Source organism: Panthera leo, chromosome B3 (assembly GCF_018350215.1).
Source record: "Panthera leo isolate Ple1 chromosome B3, P.leo_Ple1_pat1.1, whole genome shotgun sequence".
NCBI classification, from domain to species: domain Eukaryota; kingdom Metazoa; phylum Chordata; class Mammalia; order Carnivora; family Felidae; genus Panthera; species Panthera leo.
Window position 1 is genome coordinate 124,689,433 of NC_056684.1, and position 25,448 is coordinate 124,714,880.

General features: G+C 39.4%; 2 protein-coding genes across 17 annotated transcripts in view; one reads left to right on the forward strand and one right to left on the reverse strand.

The window, feature by feature from the left end:
- Positions 1-11,305, reverse strand: part of CEP128 (centrosomal protein 128) — a 383,862-nt gene extending 372,557 nt beyond the window's left edge. For 14 of the 15 annotated variants that reach the window (XR_006203977.1, XM_042943963.1, XM_042943964.1 and 11 more), the window contains exons 1-2: positions 11,068-11,305; positions 8,971-9,125 (exon numbers count right to left, since the gene is read on the reverse strand). The gene's annotated coding sequence lies outside the window, so the exon portion shown is untranslated. The other variant, XM_042943962.1, reaches the window with a different exon arrangement.
- Positions 11,306-22,323: 11,018 nt separating this feature from the next.
- TSHR (thyroid stimulating hormone receptor) overlaps positions 22,324-25,448 on the forward strand; it is a 158,257-nt gene continuing 155,132 nt past the window's right edge. Inside the window, exons 1-2 of one of the 2 annotated variants that reach the window (XM_042943977.1) lie at positions 22,324-22,506; positions 22,782-23,102. In XM_042943977.1, coding sequence (XP_042799911.1) covers positions 22,933-23,102 — 170 coding nt within the window. In that variant the 5' untranslated portion in view covers positions 22,324-22,506; positions 22,782-22,932. Of the gene's footprint in view, positions 23,103-25,448 lie in introns of both variants that reach the window. The other variant, XM_042943978.1, reaches the window with a different exon arrangement.

The window sequence follows — 25,448 nt, forward strand, 5'->3', positions numbered from 1 at the left end:
TAAACAAGCCAGCAGAAAGTACCACGTACAATTATTAATTGTACATGTCTTCTTTATGCCAGTGCTCCTTTGTAACTTCAAATCCTCAAAAGCTTTTGGCAAATTAATAGAAGATCAAAATCAACTGTCCAGTTCATCAGCCAGTTAGTAGATAATGTAAGACAAAGGAAACAGAATCAAAGAGAGGCAACAGATTCGTGCATTTATCATTTACTGAATCACTACATTAGAAATGGAAGATAAAAGTAAATTAAAAAATCACAGTCTTTGAGGGGAGAAAAAGACTCATAAAAGTAGTACACGTGGTGAGCTAATATGACAAAATGCCAGGGGAGTCAGGTAAGGATCCCTCCACTCATCTCGAAGGATGAGTAGAAGTTTGACAGATGGATGAGAAAAAGAAATGGGAACCAGTTAAAACCCATCTGTCTCAAAGGAACTAAAGAAGGTACAAATAAGCAAAGCTCTCACATTCCTTTACCAGGGCGTAAATTTAAAACTGTCTCTAGATATTGCTCAATGTCCCCAGGGCATGGGCAAGGAGCACAAGTGCTGGTTAAATCATCATCTCCAGTTAAGAACTTAGAGAATTAACATTTACACACACACACACACACACACACACACACACACACACACAGTTTGATTTTTTATTGTATGTCCCATTTATTCCTGTTGCTGCCATGCATTTCCTCTCTCTCCCGCTCACGGTCCCACACTCTATTCCATGGGTGAAGCCAGGCAGGCTCAGCTCCTAGGCTGCATTTTGCTCCCTTTACTCCAGTACCTCTGAGTTCAAGAACAGAGTTACAGGGACCAGTGCCCACCAAGCAGGGCTATTTCTGGAAAAGGCCATATACCATACAAAAGGACAGCTTACTCGGATATGGAGAAAAACACTAGGAGGTGCTCGGATAATTATATATGTGCCAGTTGCTAAAAATCAGTATCAGTTTTAAAAGAAAACAAAGTTACTTAATAATCCCCTCCCTGTTTCACCATCAAAATGATACAGATATTTTAGATATACACCCACACACACTTCTAAAATCAACAAGGGAGTTTACAAAATTAAATAAAAAGTAAAACATGTCAAGATAAAAAACAGCAAATGAAAACTCAAGAAAAACTTACAAGAGAAATGGATGCTGACGAACCCAAGATGGATTTATTATTTGTAATTAAATCCTAGTTTTGAACGCTTGCATTTGCCAGCCAAAAAATATTTCTCACACTATTCCCAAAATAGCAGGCAAGAATGAAGTCCTCTGTGCGTAGAGACAACTTCTAGTAACTGTCCAAACTGCTTCAGACTGGGCAAGATATCAGCATGGACCAAGGGAGACTAGCACCCCCAAGTTTCTGACACCATTTTGCTTAAATGGGTGGATGAACACTGGAGGACCACAGACAACCAACATGTACTTAAAAATAATGTTCACTGTGTGATTTTAAAGCTTTAATTAGAAAACAAAGAGACCGCATATAAAAATTCTAATTTCTAGCTTCTCTTGAAAAATCCAAAGATCTGGCAACACTGGGGGTGAATTTTCCCATTGCAACATGGGACGCCGTAGTTGCCTTAGAGTCAGGCACGCACCTTCCTGTTTGCCCCAGTCCCCACTGGACCTGCTTCACATGGTGAGTTACCTCACTGGCCCCACTGAGCAGTTGTGCTTGCAACTTTATTTTAGATGAAGAATCAAGACAAAGGAAGTCTACCAGTCTCATTCCCTAATTAAAAACAAGCAATTCAATCATGAAGAATGAATCAAGGTTAAATGTTCAAAAGATAATGCTTTCCTCTACAGACAAGAAGGAAAATTGGGTAATACGACTTTGCTATAAGCCATCCCTATAGACTATAAAACCAGAAGGATATACTACTCCTGAGCAGAAGGACCGAAACTACTTAGAATATTTCCCTGATGTAAGTACTTTCAGAACAAGAGTGCAGGACATTGCATCATTTGGCTTTAATCTTCATCCCTCCCTATACCACTATCCTTACTTCTAGGTGGAGTTACCAGCCCGGGCCCCAGCAACCGGGCTCAGCTGTATGACTCACTTTGGCCAATAGGATTTTAGCTGACATGGCACAAGCAGGGGCTTGAAATGAGATTACACACTGGAACTTGCTCTCTTGCAAGGCTTCCATCACCAGGATGTGCCCAGGCTACGGTGTAGGAAGGTGTGGGATCCATGGCTGCCCAGTGATTTCCAGCTTAGATCAGCCAGATGAACACAGACAAATCAGTGAGTCTACAGATGATAAGCAGGCAGCTTAGCTAACCCATTGCATAGGCAATAAACATGTATTGTCATACGCCTCCAGTTTTGATCTGCTATGCAGCAAGAGCTAATCTAGCTGAAAAATATAGTTTACTAATAAATCATTTGATTTAGTTCAGAGGATGGTGAATTTCCTGAGGTTTCTTCTCAAGCCTACTCTCCTTCAGAAAACAGGTGGGTTTCAGACTGTCTTCTACTGGTGGAAGAAAAAAAACAGATTCAAATTAGGATGCACAAAATAAGCCCAAGCAGTTGATGAAACAAGTGACAGGCTAGCAATTTTTGAGAAAAAAAATCTAAACAATCATAAATAGCAGTTGGGGATATTTGTTCTCTGTATAACATTAAGTTTTTTGAAAGAAACCAGCAATTTCCTAAGTATATTATAAAGCACATTTGTTCTCTTCCTCCTAGTTTTTAAAGTATAAACAGAAACTCCTCTTGACTTTCCCAGGGAACCAAACAATTTTAAGAAAGGAAAATAGTTCTTATTCCTATTGTACCTTAAATTTGCATACTGCTATATGGCTTACAAAGCATTTGTTAGTCTTTTCTCTTTTGATCTCCCATTTCAATCCTGTGAAGTTGGTATAATTACAACTCTCTACTTTTGCTGAAGAGAAACGGCTAAAATACTTGTCCATGATGGCTTTGCTAAAAAGTTACAATAACAGAACTGGAAGTCACATCTTGTGACTCTGCTTTCTCCACTGCATTCTATACATAAAGAATTATGTAAACTCCAAATACACTGCCCACTCAAATGTTTTCTTTGTCCTCCCCTACTCTGTTTCTTATGATCCATCCTCCCCCTCCAAGAAATGCACTTAAGGCTGGAATATTCCATATGTGCTTGTTTAAAGATTTATATAATGAGCATAATAAAGTATTAAATACTTACATCTGCCAGAAATCCAATTTATTACAGCTATTTTAAGATGTCTTTTAAATAATCCTTTCTCTTGTTAAGAATATTTACAACTAGAGCACCTAGGTGGCTCAATCAGTTAAGAGTCCAAAGGCTCCGAGATCGAGATCGAGCCCTGCATCAGGCTCCACACTGATAGTGTGGGATTCATTCTTCCCCTCTTTCTGCCCCTCCCCCACTTGCACTCTCTCGTTCTCTCAAACTTTAAAAAATTTTAAAAAGGATATTTACAACCCATTTCAGACAGCAAAGCATATCTATTTTTTCAGAAGCCATACCCTAAAACCTTAAATTTTTTTAAAAAAGCATTCTCTTCATGATGTAAATGTATTTCCTATTTCTCTTTTTCTGCCACTCTTTCTCAATCCCCATATTTCTTTCTTGCCCCATTCTTTTTTTACTTTGCATCTTTAGATCTTTCCTGTAACTTTTCTATAATAAAAACCTATAATATATCTTTATCGTACTTACTGATATACTCATTCAAGAGTTTGGTATTTATTCTTAATTTTAAAAGTGGATAAATAGAATGATTTATATACTCTTTCCAAAGTATAAGAAAATAACTTAGGTCACCTGGGTGGCTCAGTCAGTTGAGCATCTGACTTCAACTCAGGTCATGATCTCACAGTTTGTGGGTTTGAGCCCCGCTTTGGGCTCTGTGCTGACAGCTCAGAGCCTGGAGCCTGCTTCGGATTCTGTGTCTCCCTCTCTCTCTGTGCCTCCCCCACTTGCATTGTCTCTCTCTCTCTCAAAAATAAATAAACATTAAAAAAAATTTTAATATATATATATATATATACACAGAGAGAGAGAGAGAGAGAGAGAGAGAGAGAGGGAGAGAGAGAGAGGGAGGGAGAATATAACTTACAAATTAAAAAAAAAAAAAAAAAGGTATCAGGAGTTCTTAACTTTGACTTGTACCATGAACTGTTTCTGGGAATGTTTTTAAAAGTATGAATAAAAATTTTAAACCTACAGGATTAGGGGCGCGTGGGTGGCTAGTCAGTTAAGCATCTGACTCTTGATTTCAGCTCAGGTAATGATCTCAAGGTTCATGGGTTCAAGCCCCACATTGGGCTCTACGCTGACAGTATGGAGCCCGCTTGGGATTCTCTCTCTCAACATAAACATTTTTTAAAATTTTTAAAAACATCTACAGGATTAGAAAGGAATCCAATTATAATGACATGCACTATAATATCATTTAAATACTATTTAAATAAACATAATATCATTTAAAAACAATTACACTTAAAAATTAAATCATTGGGACTCCATGGAAGTAGACCCCACTTTAAAAAGTTCAATTTCAAAATCCTTCAAAAAACAGTTGAGACAATATTAATGCTGAATAACTAGTGCTTTCACATAACAGATTGCCGTATGACAATAACCCTACAAAGTATTATTGTCCTCATGATATATACATAAAAGGCGTAAATAAACTGAGTATTAAGTGTCCAAGGTTATAGGGCTACCAGGTGGCAGAGCTGAGTCTTGAACCTTTCTCCAAAGCCCAAGATTCCTAGTTATCCCTTCTCTTCACCAATGGCACCACTCAGAATCCAGGACTCTTCTCGACTCATTCCTAGCCACCAACATAGTTTCTCTAACTAGGAGTCTTCTCCTGTCCATTCCAACTTTCACTGACACTTCATTGCCCATGGAAGATTGAGTCTAGGTTCTTGAATTCAAGAATTCAGGAATTCAAGACCTTCAGCTAGCCCTTCTCCAACAAAAGAACTGTAACAAGCATAAGGCCCACATTCAGCTGCTGTTACACCAGATTCTCCCACCACTTCATTCTTCACTAATGTCACTAGTTCTGTCTAGAACACCTTCTGCTGTCTACTATTGCCACTTATTTCAAGTCCACTCATCATTCCAGGCATAGCACAGATAATATAACTTCACGGATACCTTTCATCTCCAGCCAGAAGTGACCTGTCCTTCCTCTGCATTCTTATAGCTCTATAATCATAGTAAGACATTAAACATGCCCATAAAATGTAAATATTTGTGACACAAATTTTTTTTTTAATTCCTTGAATAGGTCAGACTCATTTCACTGCCAGATTCACAGCCTAGAACATTTTCACTCTTTTTCCCTTGGTTAACTCTCACCTTTTCCTTCAATTCTGAATTCACAAAAAACGCCCCTTAAAAAACTTTCCTTCACTGCTTCCACCCAACTCCGGGCCAAGTGCCCATAGTGGATATGACCTCGTTACAGCCGATAGACAAACTGGCTGTTTACTTGTCTGTTCCCTCAGTAGACTCTAAATTTCAACAGAGACTCTATTTACTTTGTTCATGGTTGTATTTCAATACCTAGCATAATGCTGGGCATGTAGTTGGAACATTTTTAAATGAATTTACAGGTAAATTTTCCTTATTCTCCTGTCCGATTAATCCAGAGACAAATTTCAAAGTACAGGCCCTTGCAAACAGCATGTACTAATTAAATAATTGTTGCATGAAATAATTCTAGTGATAAATGGCTTAGATTAATTATCTTAAGCCTTCAAACAATAAGGATTTAACTGAAAAGCAGTATCAATAGGAATATTTGATACTTGATAATATGTCTATTTAGAGGATATTAAGGATAAACATTTCAAATTGACTCGAATACGTGCATGAAAACTTATAACTGAATCAAAACTAGAGGGTTTCCAGGGCGCCAGGGTGGCTCAGTTGGTTCACTGTCGGACATCAGCTCAGGTCATGATCTTGCAGTTCGTGAGTTTGAGCCCTGCATCTGGCTCTGTGCTGACAGCTCAGAGCTTGGATCCTGCTTCAGATTCTTTCTCCCTCTCTCTCTGCTCCTCCTCCACTTGTACTCTCTCTCTCAAAAATAAACATTAAAAAAAAATTTTTTTAATTAAAAAACTAGAGGATTTCCTTGACTTACTACAAATCACCTTATCATTGTCATTTGCACCGGCATTCCTCAATTATTACTTATCTGTACTACAGAGCTCTAAACTCCAAATTACCTAGGCTCTTTATCATCTGGGTCCATTCTCAGTACTGTTTCAATGTACCAACTGCCACTCACCCATTTTTGCCATTTTAAAGCCTTCACTCTTGCATGACAAGCTTTTCCCTTCTTTCTAGGATCTATAAAATTTGCCTATCTCTTCTTCCTTTAAAATACTAATCATAGGTCACTTTTTCAATGACATCTCTCTTCAGAAAAGCTTAGTTTAGGTTTACCTTTAATTCACTCATCCATTCACCCATGAGCACTCATTCATTCACTCATGAGCACTTATATGGCAACTCCTATGCACAGGGTAGACTCTAAATGTTCATCAGCTAACTGGATTCATGTAACCACAAATACACCCATCTCCCAAACACTGTAAGCACCAGCATTGTACAGATCTACATTAAGAGTTATAAAAATTTCAGGGGTGCCTGGGTGGCTCAGTCATAGAAGCATTCAACTCTTGATTTCGGCTCAGGTCATGATCTCAGTGTGTGAGTTTGAGCCCTGTGTCAGGCTCTACATTGACAGCATGGAGCCTGCCTGGGATCCTCTTTCTCCCTCTCACTATCTCTTAAAATAAATAAATAAACTTAAGAAAGAAAAAGAGTTATAAGAATTTCAGAGAGGGGTTATATCTGAGAAAAGCCTGATCAGCCTCTTAGGACCACTCATAATCATTAATAACAAGACACCAGAGACAAGGTTAAAAATCTAAAGCAGGGGGTGCCGAGTGGCTTAGTCAATTAAGCATTCAACTTTTGATTTCAGTTCAGGTCACGATCGTGACATTAAGCCCCATGTCTGGCTCTGCCTGAGCATAGAGCCTGCTTAAGATTCTCTCGCTCCCTTTCCTTCTGCCCCTTTCCCCTTCTCTCAAAAAATAAAAATTAACTTAAAAAAGAATAGTGCAGTTGTAAAGGATGCAAAGGATACATAAACAGGCAATTCACAGAACACATATAGCCCTAACATACAAACAACATACTTTATTTCACTAATAAATGCCAACTAAAATGATAGAATCAGATTCTCCTTTCTCTGTTTTGTATAAATGAAAAAAAGCTTTGGCATGGGTACCCCCTTACTGTAAGAGTATTAACAGAATAGCTTTTCTAGAAAACAACTGACAAGTAAAAATAAGTAATATTCATCTAGATTCTATCTAATAGGTATATAGATTCTACATCTATAGGGGCGCCCAGGTGGCTCAGTCAGTTAAGCATCCAACTTTGGCTCAGGTCATGATCTCACCATTCATGAGTTTGAGCCCCACTTCAGGCTCTGTGCTGACAGCTCAGAGCCTGGAGCCTGCTTCAGATTCTGTGTCTCCCAATCTCTCTCTACCCCTCCCCCGCTCATGCTCTGTCTCTTTCTCTTTCTCTCAAAAATGAATAAATGTTAAAAAAAATTTTTTTAGATTCTACATCTATGAATATTATTCCAGGAAAACAGAAGTCAAATGTATACATCTTACCTGTAGGTGTACATATAATTTCATTGCAGAGTTATTTATGTTAGTAAATAAATAAATAAGAAAAAACACAAATAATACAGTAAATGTATCTAGTCATTGGGATGCTGGTAACAGTTAAAACCCACAAGGAGAATTTTATGTGCTGACTTGTAATATTAACAAGAAATAAAAACACACTATGGGATATTTATGAACATACTGAAAACACTTTCTACTAAAATCAACCTAGTGACAATACTCTATAGATAACAATAAACTCTAGATTATTTGCATATTACTCCCAGATGTGTCAAGACTGCAGCTGAGAATTTCTGGGCTAGATTATCCTAGCAGGCCCTTCCAGCTCTAAAATTCTTTAAATCTAAGGACTTTGTACAACACAGATCTTGGACACAGTGTTACTGCAAGGTCTCAATGGGTCTCCCCTATATGTTTAAGTGCCTTTATCAAAATGCAACATGAAAATGTTAAAAAGTGTCCAGAATTTTAAATCTATGTTGCAAAACTTGAGTTTTGTTTGTTTTTGCAACACTTGAGTTTTTAACACTACACCCTTGATTTTCAATTCATGTTGAATGTTGAATATGCATACTCTACAGAAATCACAAATTATAACTACCTCTTACCTCAATAATGTAAAGAACATCATACCTTAAAAAAACTGAAAAAGCTAACAGAACCCTCTGAATATATAAAGAGACAAAAAACAGTAAACATTGCTTATATGGTATACCTAATCTAAAAAGGCTAACTCTAAATCAAATCTGACTTAAGAGCAGTCATAAACAGCAATGGGTCCTCTTTGCAGTGGACAGGACTGGGATTTGGAATCAACAGATCTGGAGACAAAGACCACTCTTTTGGCTCCAGATACCAAGAAAGTCAAAAAACTCTATCTTAATCTCAACTGTTTCATTTGTAAAATGAAAATAAGCATAATCAAAGTGTCACAGAGATAAAATGCAAAAAGTGCCTAATACAGTGGCTGGGACAAAATAGGTTCTCAAATACTGGTCAAACAGAAACAGATGCATCACTGTTGCTTTTGTTGAGGTATCTAGTTTGTTCCCCCTGAATTTCTGTAACATCAAATCTATTTTGTTCATCTGCATTTTTGTAACACCCTTTCACAACCATCCTATTTTATCTTTGTACTACATATTAGAAAGGAGTTTCTTGCCCCCCGCCCCCCCGCCCCAAGTCTATCTGTTGAAATATATTTATCCACCATATACAAAAATTTGTTAGCTCAGAAACTCAGGGAGAAAGCATACTTACAAAACACACCCCCAAAACTCCGTGTTGTTCTCCTCTGAGCTCAGTGCTCTTCTTTGGCACATATGTCTGCCTCCTATCATTTCTTCATGAGGTTCAGGGCAAAAGGCCTAGTCAGGTAGACAATCTTTGGTTGCCCTACACCTTCCCCAGATCACCTACAGACAAATGAAACAAGGGGGTAAAACACACTTACAACCTTAATTTTTTTATATAATGAAAGATCAAAATAAGCTCACTCTCACTACACACAATTTAGTGCATATCAGAGAACAGAGAAAATTATCCTTAGATCATGTAAAAGCCCCAGTGAACTCACAGGAATTCTTTATGTCCAAGTTCTCAGCCAGCATAGTCTTCACTGGTCACTTCCACTCATGCATGGTCACCCCTTGGGCTGGCTAGGGTGAACTGTAGCCCAAGTCTGGCCAAAAGTAGTGTCCCTGAGCAGATCTATTAGTGGGTAAACTAACTAAGGCAGGTAACGAAATTAACATGTTACTTCTGAATTTGACGGCTAAATTGTATTTCTAAGCCAGTAAGGAACTATCTGATAGCACTCCTAAGGCAACATTTTATAAGCTGCCCAATTCTTCCCACATTTAGTATTGCAAATCAGTAAGTAAAATGCCTTTGGTTGTAGGAAAGAGCTACGGACAGAAATGTTTTCAATTCTTTATGACTGCTTTCAAAGCAATCTGCAAAAACCCAGCTAGTTATTCTGATAATTGGTCATTGTCTCAAAAAAAAAAAAAAAAAAAGTATTGTGGAAAAGTTAAAGTAAACTGTTAGAGGGTTCAAAATGGCCCAGATCATGCAATGACAGAGAGGACAGGCTGGGATGACACAGGTATAATGCACAATTCACTCTTCTTTAAAAAAAAAAAAAAGGGGGGGGGGGGAGCAAACTTCCCCAGGTGAGTTATACCAATAACCAAACTGTTCTGTGCCAATGTGAAATGGCTGAAGTTGTAATCTTCTATCTGTGCTGCCAATACAGTAGTGACTGGCCACATGTGGCCTAGTGAGCTCTTAAAACCTGGCTAGTTTGAAATGACACGTGCTGTAAGTGTAAAATACATAAAAGAATGTGAAGACTTAATGCCATTAAAAAAAATTGTTTTAAGAATATAAAATATCTCAATAAATTTCATATTTGACTACATGCTAAAATGAAAACGTTTTGGACATACTATGCTAAATAAATTCTTAAAATTAATTTCACCAGTTTCTTTTCACTTGTCTAGTGTGGGCACCAGAAAATGTAAACGGGTGTGTGGCTCACATTTTATTTCTATTACACAGCAAAGATCTGCATAATTGATAAAATAAATAACAAATACTGAGCATATCTGTGTCAGGTCCTGTGCTAGATACTCCACACAAAACTGAGAACAGCTGCAACGTGGTTTTAAAGACGTCTGTGCAAGTGACTGAGCTTCATCAAACCAATAAAGGATGAGGCTGGAATTCAATGTCAGGTGTTCCTGCTAAATAACTCAAATAAGGGACTGTTAACAGCTAATGTTGGGGCAACTTCCTTCATGGCCTGGGAAAGCCAGGTCGCTGATACAGTGTTCCCAAGGGTAGCAAACTTTTGTAACCATAGAACAGTTACAAAAACGTCAAGTTATATCCCAGTCAAGCTAACACCAGAATGAGCCCAAATCCTTGACAGCTCAGGCTTCGCAGCTGCTAGCAACAAAACTAACCGCTCAAAAAAAAAAAAAAAAAAAAAAAAAAAAAAAAGCCTACGTAATTCAAGTTCCCTGGATAACTTGGCCAGAATCTGTGAACACTCACGCCGAGGGAAGGGGCGACGGGATACCAGGCACGCTGTCTCCCCCTACCCTGGCAACACTCCACCCATCCAAGGCCCCACTCCAGATTTCCTTGTAGCTTCTGTGTCCCCACCTCTGGGACCAGGGGAAGTGAGACCTAAAACGACTACGATAGGATAAGGAAGCAGTAAAGAAAGGGCGAGTAGGCATTTGGGGGCAGGTACCTGATAGAAAAGGACCCTAAGTCCTTAAAGCCGGATCATCGCCGAGGCCCCTCCCGGCTCCCACGGCCGCCAGGGACCCAGAAGGTGCAACTGACCTGACGCTGCGGCGCAACCGACTCTGCTCTCTCCAGACTCGCAGCTATGGCAACTTGAACTAGCCGCCCAGCCACAGCGAGCGAACAAGACCCCGCTGCTGTTGCCGCTTGGCACTCTGGGAGTTGTAGTCCATCTTGTCCTCAAAAACAAGGAGTCGTCCAGGGAGAGAGGCCCTAGGAGAAACTTCAAATCCCAGGATGCCATACGACTGGCCTAAGGGCCACTTTCCCGGAAGAAGCCGGATTAGCTGGCACCTGAGTCCCTGGGCCTCGCCCTCTTGCCCTGTTCTTTTTTTTTTTTTAAAGGGCCAGTAACTTCTACGGGAAGCAAATACCTGAGAGTGAATTAACGGTAATTTAATCAGAAAAGTCCAAACTATTCACTTAAGAAAAAAAAGAAAAGAAAAATTCAAAGTAGTTGCAATAATGACAGACTCCGTTTCTTTTACTGCTTTCAGACAGGGAAGAGTCATTTCCATAAGTGAAACGTACAAATCCTCTTACTACCAGAGCACAATGTCTTTTTCCTAAGATCCACAAATTCTTAGAACTGGAAGGGAACAGAGAAGATTATCTAATAAAACCCTTTAGGCCTAGAAAGAGTGAGTGACTTACCCAAGATCACATTAACTCATTAATGGCAAACCAAAGTCTTTAAGGCTGTCACTTCATGATTGCTGCTACATTGAGTCTAGAGTGTCATCTCCACAGTCATTCTAGAACATGAGACAGACGTATGCCACTCAGAGACGTCGGTTTCAGCTGAGAGAAGGCAATAAAAACGTCAACAAAGAACTCAACTTTGGAAAAGCTAAGAAGTGAAAAATCAATTAGTCATGTAGAGCCTCATTTCTTTGTGCTCTGCCAAAAAGACCATTGATTACTTCCTCAAGTCTTAAATCGAAATTTGCTTTATCTGTGAAAGCTTTCTTGGCTACTTCAAGAAGAGCTAGATTGCATTAAATGCATAGTTTCCCTATTCTAATAATTTTGTACTGTAATTATCCATTTCCCTGTTGGTCTCTTCCATCAGACTCAGCCCTTCAAAGGCAGGGGCCAAATCTTTTAAAATCAGTACCTCTCTTCTCAGCCCTTCCTCACTTCCCACTCTCCCTTCACATCTCTTTCTCTCTCTCTCCCTGTCATACACAAAAACATAAATAATAAGCATATAAATTTGATGTGTTACAATAACTCCAACATTTTCTCTGGCCAACACTGAGGGGTAAAGTTTATTTCATAACCAGTTTGAACATAAAATAATTCTTCTAAAAATTACCTGTATATTTTCATCTATCTTCAAGCTGCTTGCTCACAGTTGTATTCAAGAACACACTCCACCTGATACAGAGATTAAGATAATTCAGAACAGCCATAAAATTTCCCCATATTCATGCAGAAGCATAATAACTCTATTATTTACCTGTTAATGTTTTAATTTTTCAAAACAATTACATTCATTCATTTAATTCAGCAAATGTATGCCGTATCTTTCTAGTATCCAAACATTGTATTAGACACTCAAAATGTAGTAAACATGAGGAGATGAACATGTTGCTCAAAGTGAAGAAACATACCATTAAACAAATTTCTACAAATCTGGGTGATAGAGTACTGTGTAGGTTTCAATGCAGACACATAAAATAGAAACTTTTTAAGGAAGTGATATCTGATCAAATGGGGGAAGAATGACCACCAAAACAGCTAATGTCAGCATTAATAAAAACTGTCCACAACCTCTTCACTGGTCCAACCATATTTAGAGAATAAATTCAATTCAGGAGACCCCATTTTTAAAGTGACATTACCAAAATAAAGCAAAATCAAAAAACACAACTGGGGCTAATGGGTGGAGAATCATATTTGAGTTCATTATGACCAAGATATTTTAAAATACACTATTAAATTACAGCAACTTTTTGTCATATAGTGTGCTCTCAACCCACAGATATGACATCTAGAAAAAATATAGTTAAGTCAGATCATAGAATCTTTCTTCTTCTTTACAAGATAGACAAAAATAATAAAGCCAATAAAAAAATATTTTACACAAAATGTGTCTTATAACTCCCCAATGACACTTATTGCTTTTAATCAGTATGACAGGCACATGTTATCCAACCCCAAAATCACACTCAAGTTGAATCACCTGATGTTAAAGCTGGAAAAACACACAAAGATTATCACCAGCAGTAGCCATCTTCTGCAAACAATACAAATAGAAGTATAGAGAGATTACATGATGTATTGGTTTTCTAGTGCCATTATAGTAAAATACCACAGAGTGGGGGCCTTAAAAAACAGAGATTTATTTCTCACAGTTTTGGAAGCTGCAAGTCGAAAAGCAAGGTATCAATAGCGTTAGGTTCTCCTCAGGCCTCTTTCCTAGGCTTACAGGTAGCTGTCTTATCTCTTTGTCCCCACATGGCCTTTCCCCGAAGCAGGCAAGTACCTGATGTCTCTCCCTTTTCTTATAAAGACACCAGTTATTTTGGATTAGGGCCCCACCCTTAAAATGTCATTAAACCTTAATTACCTGCTTAAAGACACTATCTTCAAATATGGTAATATTGATGGTTAGGGCTTCAATGTATGGGGTTGGGGAGGAAGGGGGACATGATTCAGCCTATAACACATGATCTCCTCAAAATTTTACCTATTTACAATTAGTGTCATCAATGATCTTCCCACAACACCATACCTTGATAATAGCAGATATGGCAGATATTTTTGACATACCTCACCCATATCACCCCTTAACTGGGAATGATTCTACCCACAGTGTTGGGCCCCAAAGCCTTGTTTATATTATACAAAGCCCCTTTTCTGACCATGGCTATTTAGTCAGTGGCTGAAACAATTTGGGCCAGTCAGGATCTTTATCCTCTGAGGGTTTAAAATTGGGACTCAAGCATTCAACTGGTTGCCTGAATAGTCTTGATGTGAGGGTACAAACTGAGGCTTTCTCAGTGAGATGACCATCTTCATCTATGTTCAAGGAGAAACTGAAAAATCTAATCTTCAGAGAAAGAGAGAAATGAGAAAATCAGCAAAAGTAAACCGCGCAGCCCCAGAGGGAATGAGCCTAAGAGGAGAGAATCTTGGTTCCTGACAATTTCCAAGTTCCTGGCTTTAATCTCTTGCTATTTCCACTTACATTTTGTGTATTTGTGTTCTGGGATGCATTAGAGAAAGATGGAGGTGGTTAAATGTCCAAATTCAAGACTCAGACCACTTGGGTTCAAATTTTAGCTGTAATACCTATCAGCCATGTCACCTCAAGCAAGTATATTGAATCACTCTGTGTCTTCATGGAGATGATAAGAATAGTACCTAACAAGTAAAGTTGTTTTGAGGATAAAAGAAATTAATGTATATGAAGCATTTCGCCCAGGGCCTAGCCCATAGTAAGCACTCAATATATGTTGGCTGATATATAACATGATCTCCCAGAATGTTAGTTCCATGTACATCGAGACTTTATTGTTTTTTTCTAGGTACTTAGATCAAAGAATATACCTTGTTGCCTGCTGATGATTTCCCTCTTGAAGCTTAAGTTCTGTTGATTGAAATCCAAAGACCCTAGACTAAGATGACATTGGTGAATCCTAATTGTCCAGCCTGTGAGATCTGAGGTCCTAACATTACATGTAATTTTTTAGGCAGGTTTAGCAGAAGTGATCTGAACCATACCAAACATTAAACATCTAAGCGGCCTAATCAACAGAAGGTTCTGGAATGGGGCTAGTCTGAAAGCACTGACATGATCATCATACCCTAACTCATCTAGAATAAGTAAGCATAGGAAAGGGAATACAACTATTACATAAGAAGCTGGTGAGCAGCAGACAGAGGCTGTGCTATTTCAAGTAAAAGGGGCAGAAGTTTTGTTTCACCAATACCTTGAAAACTCATACCACTGTGAAACAACAGCAAATTGATTATTTCCATGTGATGGGAAAATATAATTGAAATACTAACCAAAAATTTCCTCAAGTATTTTCTTTTCCCACTTGGTTCTCCTCCAACCTCCATTTCAGCCAGCTAAGCTATTCTATGCTTATGGCCTCAGAGAAGGTATGTGACCACAGGAAGCAGAAAGGGAAAGGAAGAGGAGGAGAAAAAAAAGAAAAAGTATTCTTTTCTTGGCTTTTGAGCATTAGGCATCTAGATCCTCAGGTAAGACTGGTCACATAGTCACATAACTTGTGGGTCCAAGTGCAAAATGAAAATGTCAGGCCCTGTTTAAAATCGATTCAGATTGTCAAAAATGGTGTCAGCAGAGCCTTAAACCAAGAACACAGCTCTGTGGAATTGCCAGATCCCAATGGAACAGAATAGAGAGTTCAGAAATAAACCCATGATTATGGTCAATATATCTGTGACAAAGGAGGCAAGAATATACAACGGAGAGAAGACAGTTTCTTCAATAAATGCTGCTGGGAAAACCATACAGCTACATGCAAAAGAATGAAACTGAACCACTTTCCACTACCACACTAAAAATAAACTCAACATGGATTAAAGACCTAAATGTGAGACCTGAAACTATAAATACCCTGGAAGAGAACACAGGCATTTCTCTGGCGTTGGCCATTGTAACATATTTCTAGATATGTCTTGTAAGACAAGGGAAACAAAAGCAAAAATAAATTGTTGGGACTACATCAAAATAAAAAACTTTTGCACAGTGAAGGAAACCATCAACAAAACCAAAAGGCAATCTACTGAATGGGAGAAGTTATTTGCAAATGACATATCTGATAAGGGGTTAATAAACAAAATATACAAAAAACTCACAACTCACCACCAAAAAAAAACCCCAAACAACCCAATTAAAAAATGAGCAGAGGATCTGAATGGACATTTTCCCAAGGAAGATCTACAGATGTTCAACAGACACATAAAAAGTCATCAGGGAAATGCAAATCAAAACCGCAATGAGATATCACCTTACACCTGTTAGAAGGGCTAAAATCAAAGAGACAAGAAATAGCAAGTGTTGGTGAGGATATGGAGAAAAAGGAACCCTCATGCACTATTGGTAGGAATGTAAACTGGGTACAGCCACTATGGAAACAGTATGGCAGTTCCTCCAAAAATTAAAAATATAAATACCAAGTGGTCCAGGGCACCTGAGTGGCTCAGTCGGTTGAGCATCCGACTTTGGCTCAGGTCATGATCTCCCGGTTCATGAGTTCAAGCCCCACATCAAGTTCACTGCTGTCAGTCAGCACAGAGCCCACGTTGGATTCTCTGTCCCCTTCTTTCTGCCTCTCACCCACTTGTGCTCTCTCAAAAATAAAATAAAAACATTAAAAGAAAAAATGCTATATGGTCCAATAATTCTACTACTGGATATTTTACACAGAGAAAACAAAACTACTACTTCAAAAAGATATGTGCACTCCTATGCATTAAGTGTTTATCTATCTCGAAAGAGAGAAAGAAAGTGCAAGTGGGAAAGGGGCAGAGAGAGGGAGAGAGAGAATTCCAAGCAGGCTTCATGCCCTCAGTGCAGAGTCTGACACAGGGCTTGATCCCACAAACTGCAAGATCATGACCTGAGCCAAAATCAAGAGTCAGACACTTAACCGACCAAGCCATCCAGGCATCCCCATTCCTATGTTTATTGCAGCATTATTTACAATAGCCAAGATATAGAAGCAACCTAAGTGTCTACCAATAGATGAATGGATAAGGAAGACGTGGCATGATAAGATCATGCCATTTGTGACAGCATGGATGGACTTAGACGGTATTATGCTAAGTAAAAAAAAGTCAGATCGAGGAAGACAAATAACATATGATTTCACCCATGGTTGCCAGAGGGGAGGGAGAAGGAGAATGAGAAAAATGGGAGATATAGGCTTCCAGTTATGGATGCATAAGTCACTAGAATAAAAGGGACAGCATAAAGAACATATTTAATGACACTGTGATAGTACTGTGGATGCAGGGGAGGGGCAGAGAGAAAGGGAGAGAGAGAATTCCAAGCAGGCTCAGCTTTGTCAGTGCAGAGCCCGATGCAGGGTTCAAACCCATGAACCGTGAGATCATGACCTAAGCCAAAAACAAGAATTGGACACCAAACCAGCTGAGCCACCCAGGCACCCCACAGCAATGCTTTTTAAGACAGTAAATATCAGACAAAAAAGGGCAATAATCCCTGAGAGAAAGGAAACAAGTAAGGTTAGCGTTACAATTGCACAACTTAACTGCCTTGAATTTCCAGGTCATAGTCCAAGGAGAAGGAAGCCAGGCAGTGGCTGGATGCTCTGAATTAAGGAAACAAAGTTGAGAATTTAAAAAGCCCAATGTAACTGGAGTTTGCAGGACAGAAACTGGAGAGAAGAGAACTACACAGAGAGAAAACTCCAGAGAACTACAAAGGGTCTCCATGGAGTATTCAGCTGAGTATGCATTTTCATATGCATATGAAGAAATTAGAGAAAGGAGCATCTGACAAGATTGGAGGAGAAAGTGCCTGACTGCCACACAGGACCAGAAATGGGTGACTATTCCCAACGGGGAACTGAAATGCTTTATTACTCGTGGACTGTTAGGGTAGACACTCAGAAAAGTCTTGGCTCAGGAATGGGGAATATGTAGCAACAGATTAAAGCTACTCTGGCCCCATGTAACAAACCTGGAAAGCAAGATCCAAAACTATCAAGCTGTTTCCAAGTAATTTAACCATACCTGACAACAAATATCAAAAACCATTATATGAAGGCAAATAATCCAGCACCAAAAGGAGTAAAATTTCCCACATCTGTATCCAAACAAAGATTATCAGGCATGTCAAGAAGAAGGAAAATGCAACCTTTCTAAACTGACCCAAAATTAACAAAAATGTTAGAACTACCAAACAAGGACATTTTTGTGGGTTGAATTGTGTCCTCCAGAAAGATATCTTGAAGTTTTAACACCTGGTACTTGTGGAGGTGACCTTATTTAGAAATAGGGTCTTTGCATATATTCGAGTTAAATTGAGGTTATACTGGATTGGGGCTCACCCTTGTCCAATGACTGGTACCCTTATATGTAGGCGGAATTTGGATCATAGAGACACACACAGAAAACATCTTGAGATTGGAGTGATGGAAGCCAATGGACATCAGGGACTTTTGGTGACCATCAGAGGCTACAAAAGGGAAGGAACTTACTCCCCTAGAGACGTCACATAGAACATGTACTTGACAACACCTTGATTTTGGACTTCTACCCTCCAAAACTATGAGGGAATTATTTTTCTGTTGTTGTTGTATGTTTTTTAAGTTTATTTATTTATTTTAAGAGAGAGGGAGAGAGAGATCATGAGTGGGGAAGAGGTAGAGAGAGAGGAGAGGAGATCCCAAGCAGGCTCTGCACTATCAACACAGAGCCCTATGCAGGATTTGATCCCACGAACCATGTGTTCATGACCTGAGGCAAAATCAAGAGTTGACGCTCAACTGACTGAGCCACCCAGGAGCCCGTATTTTTCTGTTGTTTTAAGCCATGGAATTTGTGATACTTTGTTACAGCATTAAAAAAAATACAGACATCAAAATAGTTACTGTGGTTTTTATGTCCAAGAAGTTACAGAGATAGGCAAAATATGGAAAAGGCTTAATTTGAAATTCTAGATATGAAAACTTCACCTGAGATGAAATATATACTGATAGGATTAATGGCAGATCAACTATCTCAGGAAGAAAAAAGAATCCTGAATTTGAAGACATAGCAAAAAGAAACTATCCAAAGTGAAAAACAGAGAAAAAATATTTCTAATGAAATAAATATCAGTTGACCTCTTTGTGAGACAACTTTAATCAGCCTAATAGAAGTGTAATAATCAGAATCCTCTCAAAAGAGCAGAGAGACACTGGGGATAGAAAAATATGAAGAAATGATATCTAAATTTTTTTCAAATTTGATGAAAACCACAAATATGCAAATCCAAGAACCTCAAAATACTACAGAAGTAATATGAAGAAAAATACATCAAGGCACATGGTAATCAAATCACTCTCAACCAGTGATAATGAAAGTCTTAAAAGCAGCCTGAGGGAGGGGAAAAAAAAAGTATGTTACAAAAGAACAAAGAAAATTATGACAGAATATTTTCCTTGGAAACAGTGCAAGCAACAAAACAATCGAGCAATAGTTTTTGAATACTGAAAGAGAAAAATACTATCAATCTACAATTCTATACATAGCAATGATATACTTTAAAAATAAAGGCAAAATGAGTGCTTTTTCAGGCACACAAAAGCTGAAATCATTCATAGCTGACTGATGTGTACTACCAGAAATGCTAATGCAAGTCTTATGATTTAAGTTTCTTTAAAAGATAATTGACTATCTTACAAATAACAATGTATTGTAGTGCTTGTAACTTATGCATGAGTAAAATTCCTGGCAGCAGAAGCAAAAAAAGGCCCTAGGAGAGAAAAAATGAAAGTCAAGTACTTAGATCATACATAAAGTAGTGTAATATCAACTGAAGGCAGACTATAATAGCTTAAAGATGTATATTATAAACCCTAATACAACCACAATAATGACTAGACAAAGAGTTATAGCTACGAGTCAACAAAGAAGATAAAATGGAATGATGAAATTTCCTGAATTAATCCCAAAAAAGGTTTTTACAAAAAAGGGGGAAAAAAACAAAACCCAAATCAGGTGAAACAAATATGAAACTAGTAGCAAGATTATGAACTTAAACTTATTATCGATAATGACATCAAATGTAAATGATCTATACAACCAAAATAAAAGATAGAGATTGCCAGATTGAGAGCAAACTGTGGTATGTGTAAGAAATGCACTTTAAATATAAAGACATAAAGAGGTTAAAATAACATATTGAAAAACAATAGCGTGGTAATGCTAATCAAAAGAAAGTTGGATTGGGTCTATCAATAAGTAGATTGAAAAACAAAGGATATTACCAAATTAAAGAAGCCCATTTAATAATGGTAAGGGCATCAACTTACCAAGAAAATAAGAGTTCTAAACATTTATGTATAGGATGTCAAAATACATGAAGCAAAAACTGACAGAAATACAATAGAAAAAAAGAAAAATCCCCAATGTAGTAACAAATACTCAGTACCCATAAATCATAGTTAATATAATAAGTAGAAAAATCATAAAAAATACGTAAGACTTGAACATAATCAACCATATGACCTATTGATATTTACAGAATGCATGCCTCAACAACAGCAGAATACACTGTTTTTCCCAAATGTACACAGAGCATTTATCAAAATAGACCACATTCTGAATCATAATACAAGTGTCACTGAACTTAAACATTTTCAAGTCATAAAAACTGTATTTTTTTTTTCTCTAAATGGAATATTTTTAGAAATCAGTAACAGAACAATATCTGGAAAATCACCAAATATTTGGAAACTAACACACTTCTAAATAACCCATGAATCAAAGAAGAAATTTTTGAAAATTAGAAAGTATTGTAAGCTGAATGAAAATAAATTTACAAGATATCAAAATTTATGAGATTAGTACTTACAGGGAAAATATAGCACAATATATCTATAATATTATCAAAGAAAGAAGTCTCAAATCAATGCCTTCAGCCTTAAGAAACTAAGAAGGAAAATCAAACCCAGTGGATGCAAAAAATAAAAAATAAAAAAAAACAACAAACAATAAAGATCAGAGCATTTATCAATTAAATGGAACATAGAAAAACAATATAGAATTAATGAAACAAATCTATGCTTCTTTGAGAACATTAATAAATTTAAAATTATTGGCATAAATGTGTTCATAGCATTCTCATCATCCTCTTCATAGCTTGTATAATATGTTCTAATATCAACTTTCTCATACCTGATACTGGTAATTTGTGTCTTTTTTGCTTCTTTCCTGATTAGTTCACTGAAAGCTTATATTTTGATGGTGAGGGGAGAGCAGAAAGAGACAGGCAATAAATGAGTGAACTAATCAATAACAACACCCAATGATAAGTGATAGTGAAACAAGATAATATGATCAGGGGAGACAGTACTTTAGACAGGATTTTCAGAGGAAAACTTTCTGAGGCATTGGTGTTTAAAGCAAGATTTGAATACTCTGAAGATCTGGGGACATGTTCCAGCATAGAGGTCCAGCGACAGCAAATCCCAGAGGTGATAAGAAACTTGTTCCAGGTCCAGCAAAGTGATGGTAGGGGGTGGACCTTGAAAGGCAGGGATCAGCAAACTTTGGCTTTCAGGTCAAAGCCTGCCCCAGACGACTTTGGTACAGCCTACAAGCTAAGAATGGCTCTTATATTCGTAGAGGGTTGTATGAGAAGAGGAGGAGAAAATGTGATAAAATATTTACTATATGGTTCTTTATAGGAAAAGCCTGCCAGCCCCTATAGTAGGACCTTATTGGTTAGGCTAAAGAATTTACAAGTAATCTTTCTTTCTTTCTTTCTTTCTTTCTTTGTTTCTTCTTTCTTTCTGTGGATGAGTATTCCATGGTACGGATGTGTCACTGTTCACCCATTACCTAGTCAAAGGAATTTTGGGGTGTTTCCATTTTGGGGTGATTATTAATAAAAGCCTATAAACTTTGAAATACACATATTTTAAATGTAGAGTGCAATGACTTTTAACAAATGTATACACCCTTTTAACCTCCAGTCTAATTAAGATATAGAACATTGCCATAACCCCTGTGAGTTCATTCCTATTTTTTTTTCCTAGTCAATCTCTAATCGTTATTTGGATTTCCATTACCCGTCCTTGTCCCAGAAGAACATATAAATAGAATCACACAGTATATGAGGAGCTGATATGCTCTTTACTCCAAGAAGAATACGTAAGCAAGCGAAGGCTTTTAAGAGGGAAATTGGGACAATCTGATTTACATTTTAAACTATCGTTTTGGCTACTGTGCGAAGAATGATGAGTAGAAGATAACGTGCCACTTATGTATCCTTTTTCTTCCCATCTTGGGGGTGGTGGTGGTGCGGAATGTGGTTCAATAAAATTCCTGAGCAGACCAGGATTGACGGGCCAGCTTCGAATCTAATGGCAAAGCTGGATTCGGAGTTGGGATCAGAGCACGCACGACACTGTTCCTGCAGTTCCCCGTTGTGCACGGCAGATGGCCCCCGAGCGCAGTTCCTGGCCCGCTTCGCCGAGCGCGCTGCTGCCTGGAGAGCCCCGCGCGGCCAGGCGACTCCGCGCCCAGGTTTCGGTGCGTGTGGCGGGTCGCGCCCTGCGATCCAGGTTTGCGCGGAAGTCGGCGGGCAACGACGATCTGCCCGGGGTGTCGCGCCCGGCTGCAGCCGCACTCCGGGTGACCACCGACGCGTGTCCGCCGCCGACTCTCCGCAGAGGCATCTTAGGCGGGGAGAATCTGAAGTTCTGCAGGACCCCCGTCCGCCCCGGGACAGTCCAGCCGCGGGGACTTTCTCCAGCTAGAGTGCGTGCGGTGGACCCGGCAGGCGGTGCCCGTGGGAGGCTACCCACGGGGAAAGCGACCCACTGGGTTTAGAGACAAGGCAGCTTCTAAACTAGTCTTTGGAGAGAACTCGGCTGGAACGCAGAAGGGACAGCCCGGACTGGTGTTGAGTGTCGGGGAACCGACGGAGCGGGCTGCGTAGCTCCGGGGACGGGAGTGAAGCAATTAGGTTTGTCTGGGTGGAGAGTTGCCTAGGGAAACCGAACACTTAAGAGCCTCTTCTTTCCCCTCTCCAGCCTCCTCTGGGGTGCTGAAGTCACAACTCCAGCGAGTCCTCTCTCCTCCCACGCCTCCGTCTGCCCTCCAGACCGCGGGAGCCCAAGGCGCAGAGGGCCGGGAACGAGACGTCAGTGGAGGATGAAGAACTAGCCTTGGGACCCTTGGAAAATGAGGCAGACGCCCCTGCTGCAGCTGGCGCTACTTCTCGCCCTGCCCAGGAGCCTGGGGGGGAAAGGGTGTCCGTCTCCGCCCTGCGAGTGTCACCAGGAAGATGACTTCAGAGTCACCTGCAAGGATATTCACCGTATCCCCAGCCTACCGCCCAGCACGCAGACTCTGTGAGTACCTGGGAGAGGAGAGGGGAGCATCGAGAGGCCAGGGACAGCTGCAAAGATGGCCAGAAGTGCACAAAAAGAGTGTGAGAGTAAGCCAAAGGGCTGCGTGTGTGTGTGTGTGTGTGTGTGTGTGTGTGTGCAGTGAGTAAAAACGCAACTGCCCAAACCTGGGATTGCTGCCATCCTAGTTACTCAAAACACGGGAAAGGCTAAAACCCTGGTGCAAGATGCAAGCGTGAGCTGCCCTTTCTCAAGAGCTGCTCTTCACTTTGCCCAGGCCTGGCTGGATCTTTCACTTCAGATATTAATAACACTAATAGCAACTCAAGAATTGACCTCTAGCACAGAGACCCTGTCTTTCAACTCTGAATTCCCCACACCTGGCATATGGCCTGGAACTCTTCTGGTGCGCAAGCAAAAGCTTGTTGAGTGAGTAAGTGAACCAATGAATATGCAGGTCTCAGATGTCCGTCCACCACTTCTTTAGAGACAGTTTTGAAGGGGGTAGAATTTCAAGTCATGGGAGAGAAACATGGCTCTGACAGTGGAGGGGAACTTGGAGCCATTGGTTTACAGTTCCACCAAATGTCGAGGAGAAAGGATAATATTGGAGGAAGGCAAGGGACTAAGAGTCAGGAGACCGTTCTCTTCATGCCCCTCTCACCAGCTGGGAGAATAGGGGAGGTCATTTATTTGGGAAGACCCAAGTTTACCTCTGAGTAAAAGAGGGGCGTCAGTTAGGTGCATTCCGATGTCTGATGATGCAAGTGAGGGGATTCGCTGGATCACAAAGAGTAAGAACTTGATAAAGACAGTAGCAGGAGATTCTGACCTTGAAAACAATGGGAGTAGGGGTAGGGGAGGGATGGTGTGCTGAAGAACAAAATTATTCTGAGAAGAGACAGTGATGAAGAGTGTGGGTGAAAAGGCATGCCAGTTTAGACAGTGGCCACAGCCATCTGCAACAGTAGCAAAGTGATTTTCAAATCTTGGCGGGGAGGGGGGGGGCAGTAGAACTCTTGTCAAAGGAAAGCTTATGAGAGAAGTCAAATATGTAAAGCTAACCATTTTATTGTGCTTACTCCTGTCCTCAGCACTTTACACAAACTCACCAATTCACTCCTCACAAAATCCAACTGAGTAGGTAATTTTACTATTCTCGTTTTATAGATGGGGAAACTGAGGCACAAAAAGCAAGGCCACTTGTTCGATGTCATGAAGTTAATCAGTTGTGGTGCCAAGATTTGAAATAGCTCCCAGCTGCACTCTTAAGCCCCTGCCCTTAGATGAAAGCAGGTCTAACCCTGCCAGCTTTTCTCCAATATGGTCTTGGAAAAAAATAGAAAGGAGAGAAAATTGTGTAAGAACTTAGAAAAGTAAGAGTTGGGCAGGGGAAGAAAAAGGAACAGAAAGAAGGAGGGAAAGCAAAAAGAAAGAATGGGAGGGAGGGAGGAAAAGAAAGACTGTATCTGTGTTATAGTAGGCATTTCCTGCTGAAACAAAACAGACCTTAAAGCCTGTTCTGGGTGGCAACCATTTTTCTGAATCTAGATGCTGTGTAACCATGGCTGGCTGTTTTACAAATTATTATGGTGCTGAGAGCATTTTTTCCTAAGCCTTAATCTCTATCCATGTATTATGGTGCTGAAAAGTAAACAAGACTGTCCCTTTCTGCATTACCCATACACTTGCCGTGTGGTTCAGTAGATGGATGGGAGACAGTTTCACTGTTTGTGACTTCCACTGAAACGGTGGTTCTGAATCTTTTCTACTTCCCCCATCTAAGACAGCATGATTCACTCTTATTATAACAGTGATCCTAACTAGGTAGGAAGTAAGGGAGAGCTGATATTCCTACTCCCCAGTGGAACATTCTAGAATCTTTGATATGCAGGTAGTTTGAAAAAAAATTGTTCCTCCTGATTGAGAATACTGATTTAAGGGAAATTAAATGAACCCAGCAGAATAAAATGAAAAATTTTAATGTTGGCGTATAATTATAGATCATATCACCTCAGAACCAAGGATAGCAAGATGGACCCATTACTCTCATTCAGAGAATTGCCATTTGCTACCTGTGTGCACAAGAGGACTACCCCTTCTCTGAATGAGGGGGGGTTTGATTTTCGTTTTGGATTTGTATGGATTCTTCCGCAAGAAAGTGCCACCTTACCTTGCCTTGTCCTTTAACCTATCCACTTTCAGGTTCATGATGGTGACAATCACTACCTCACCCCCTCCAACTTCCTTCAACTCCAGTGGAGTGAAGGTTTGTCCATCACACACTTATGTGCCTTCAGAAATGTTTCTTTTTTAAATTTTTTAAGCTTATTTATTTATTTTGAAACA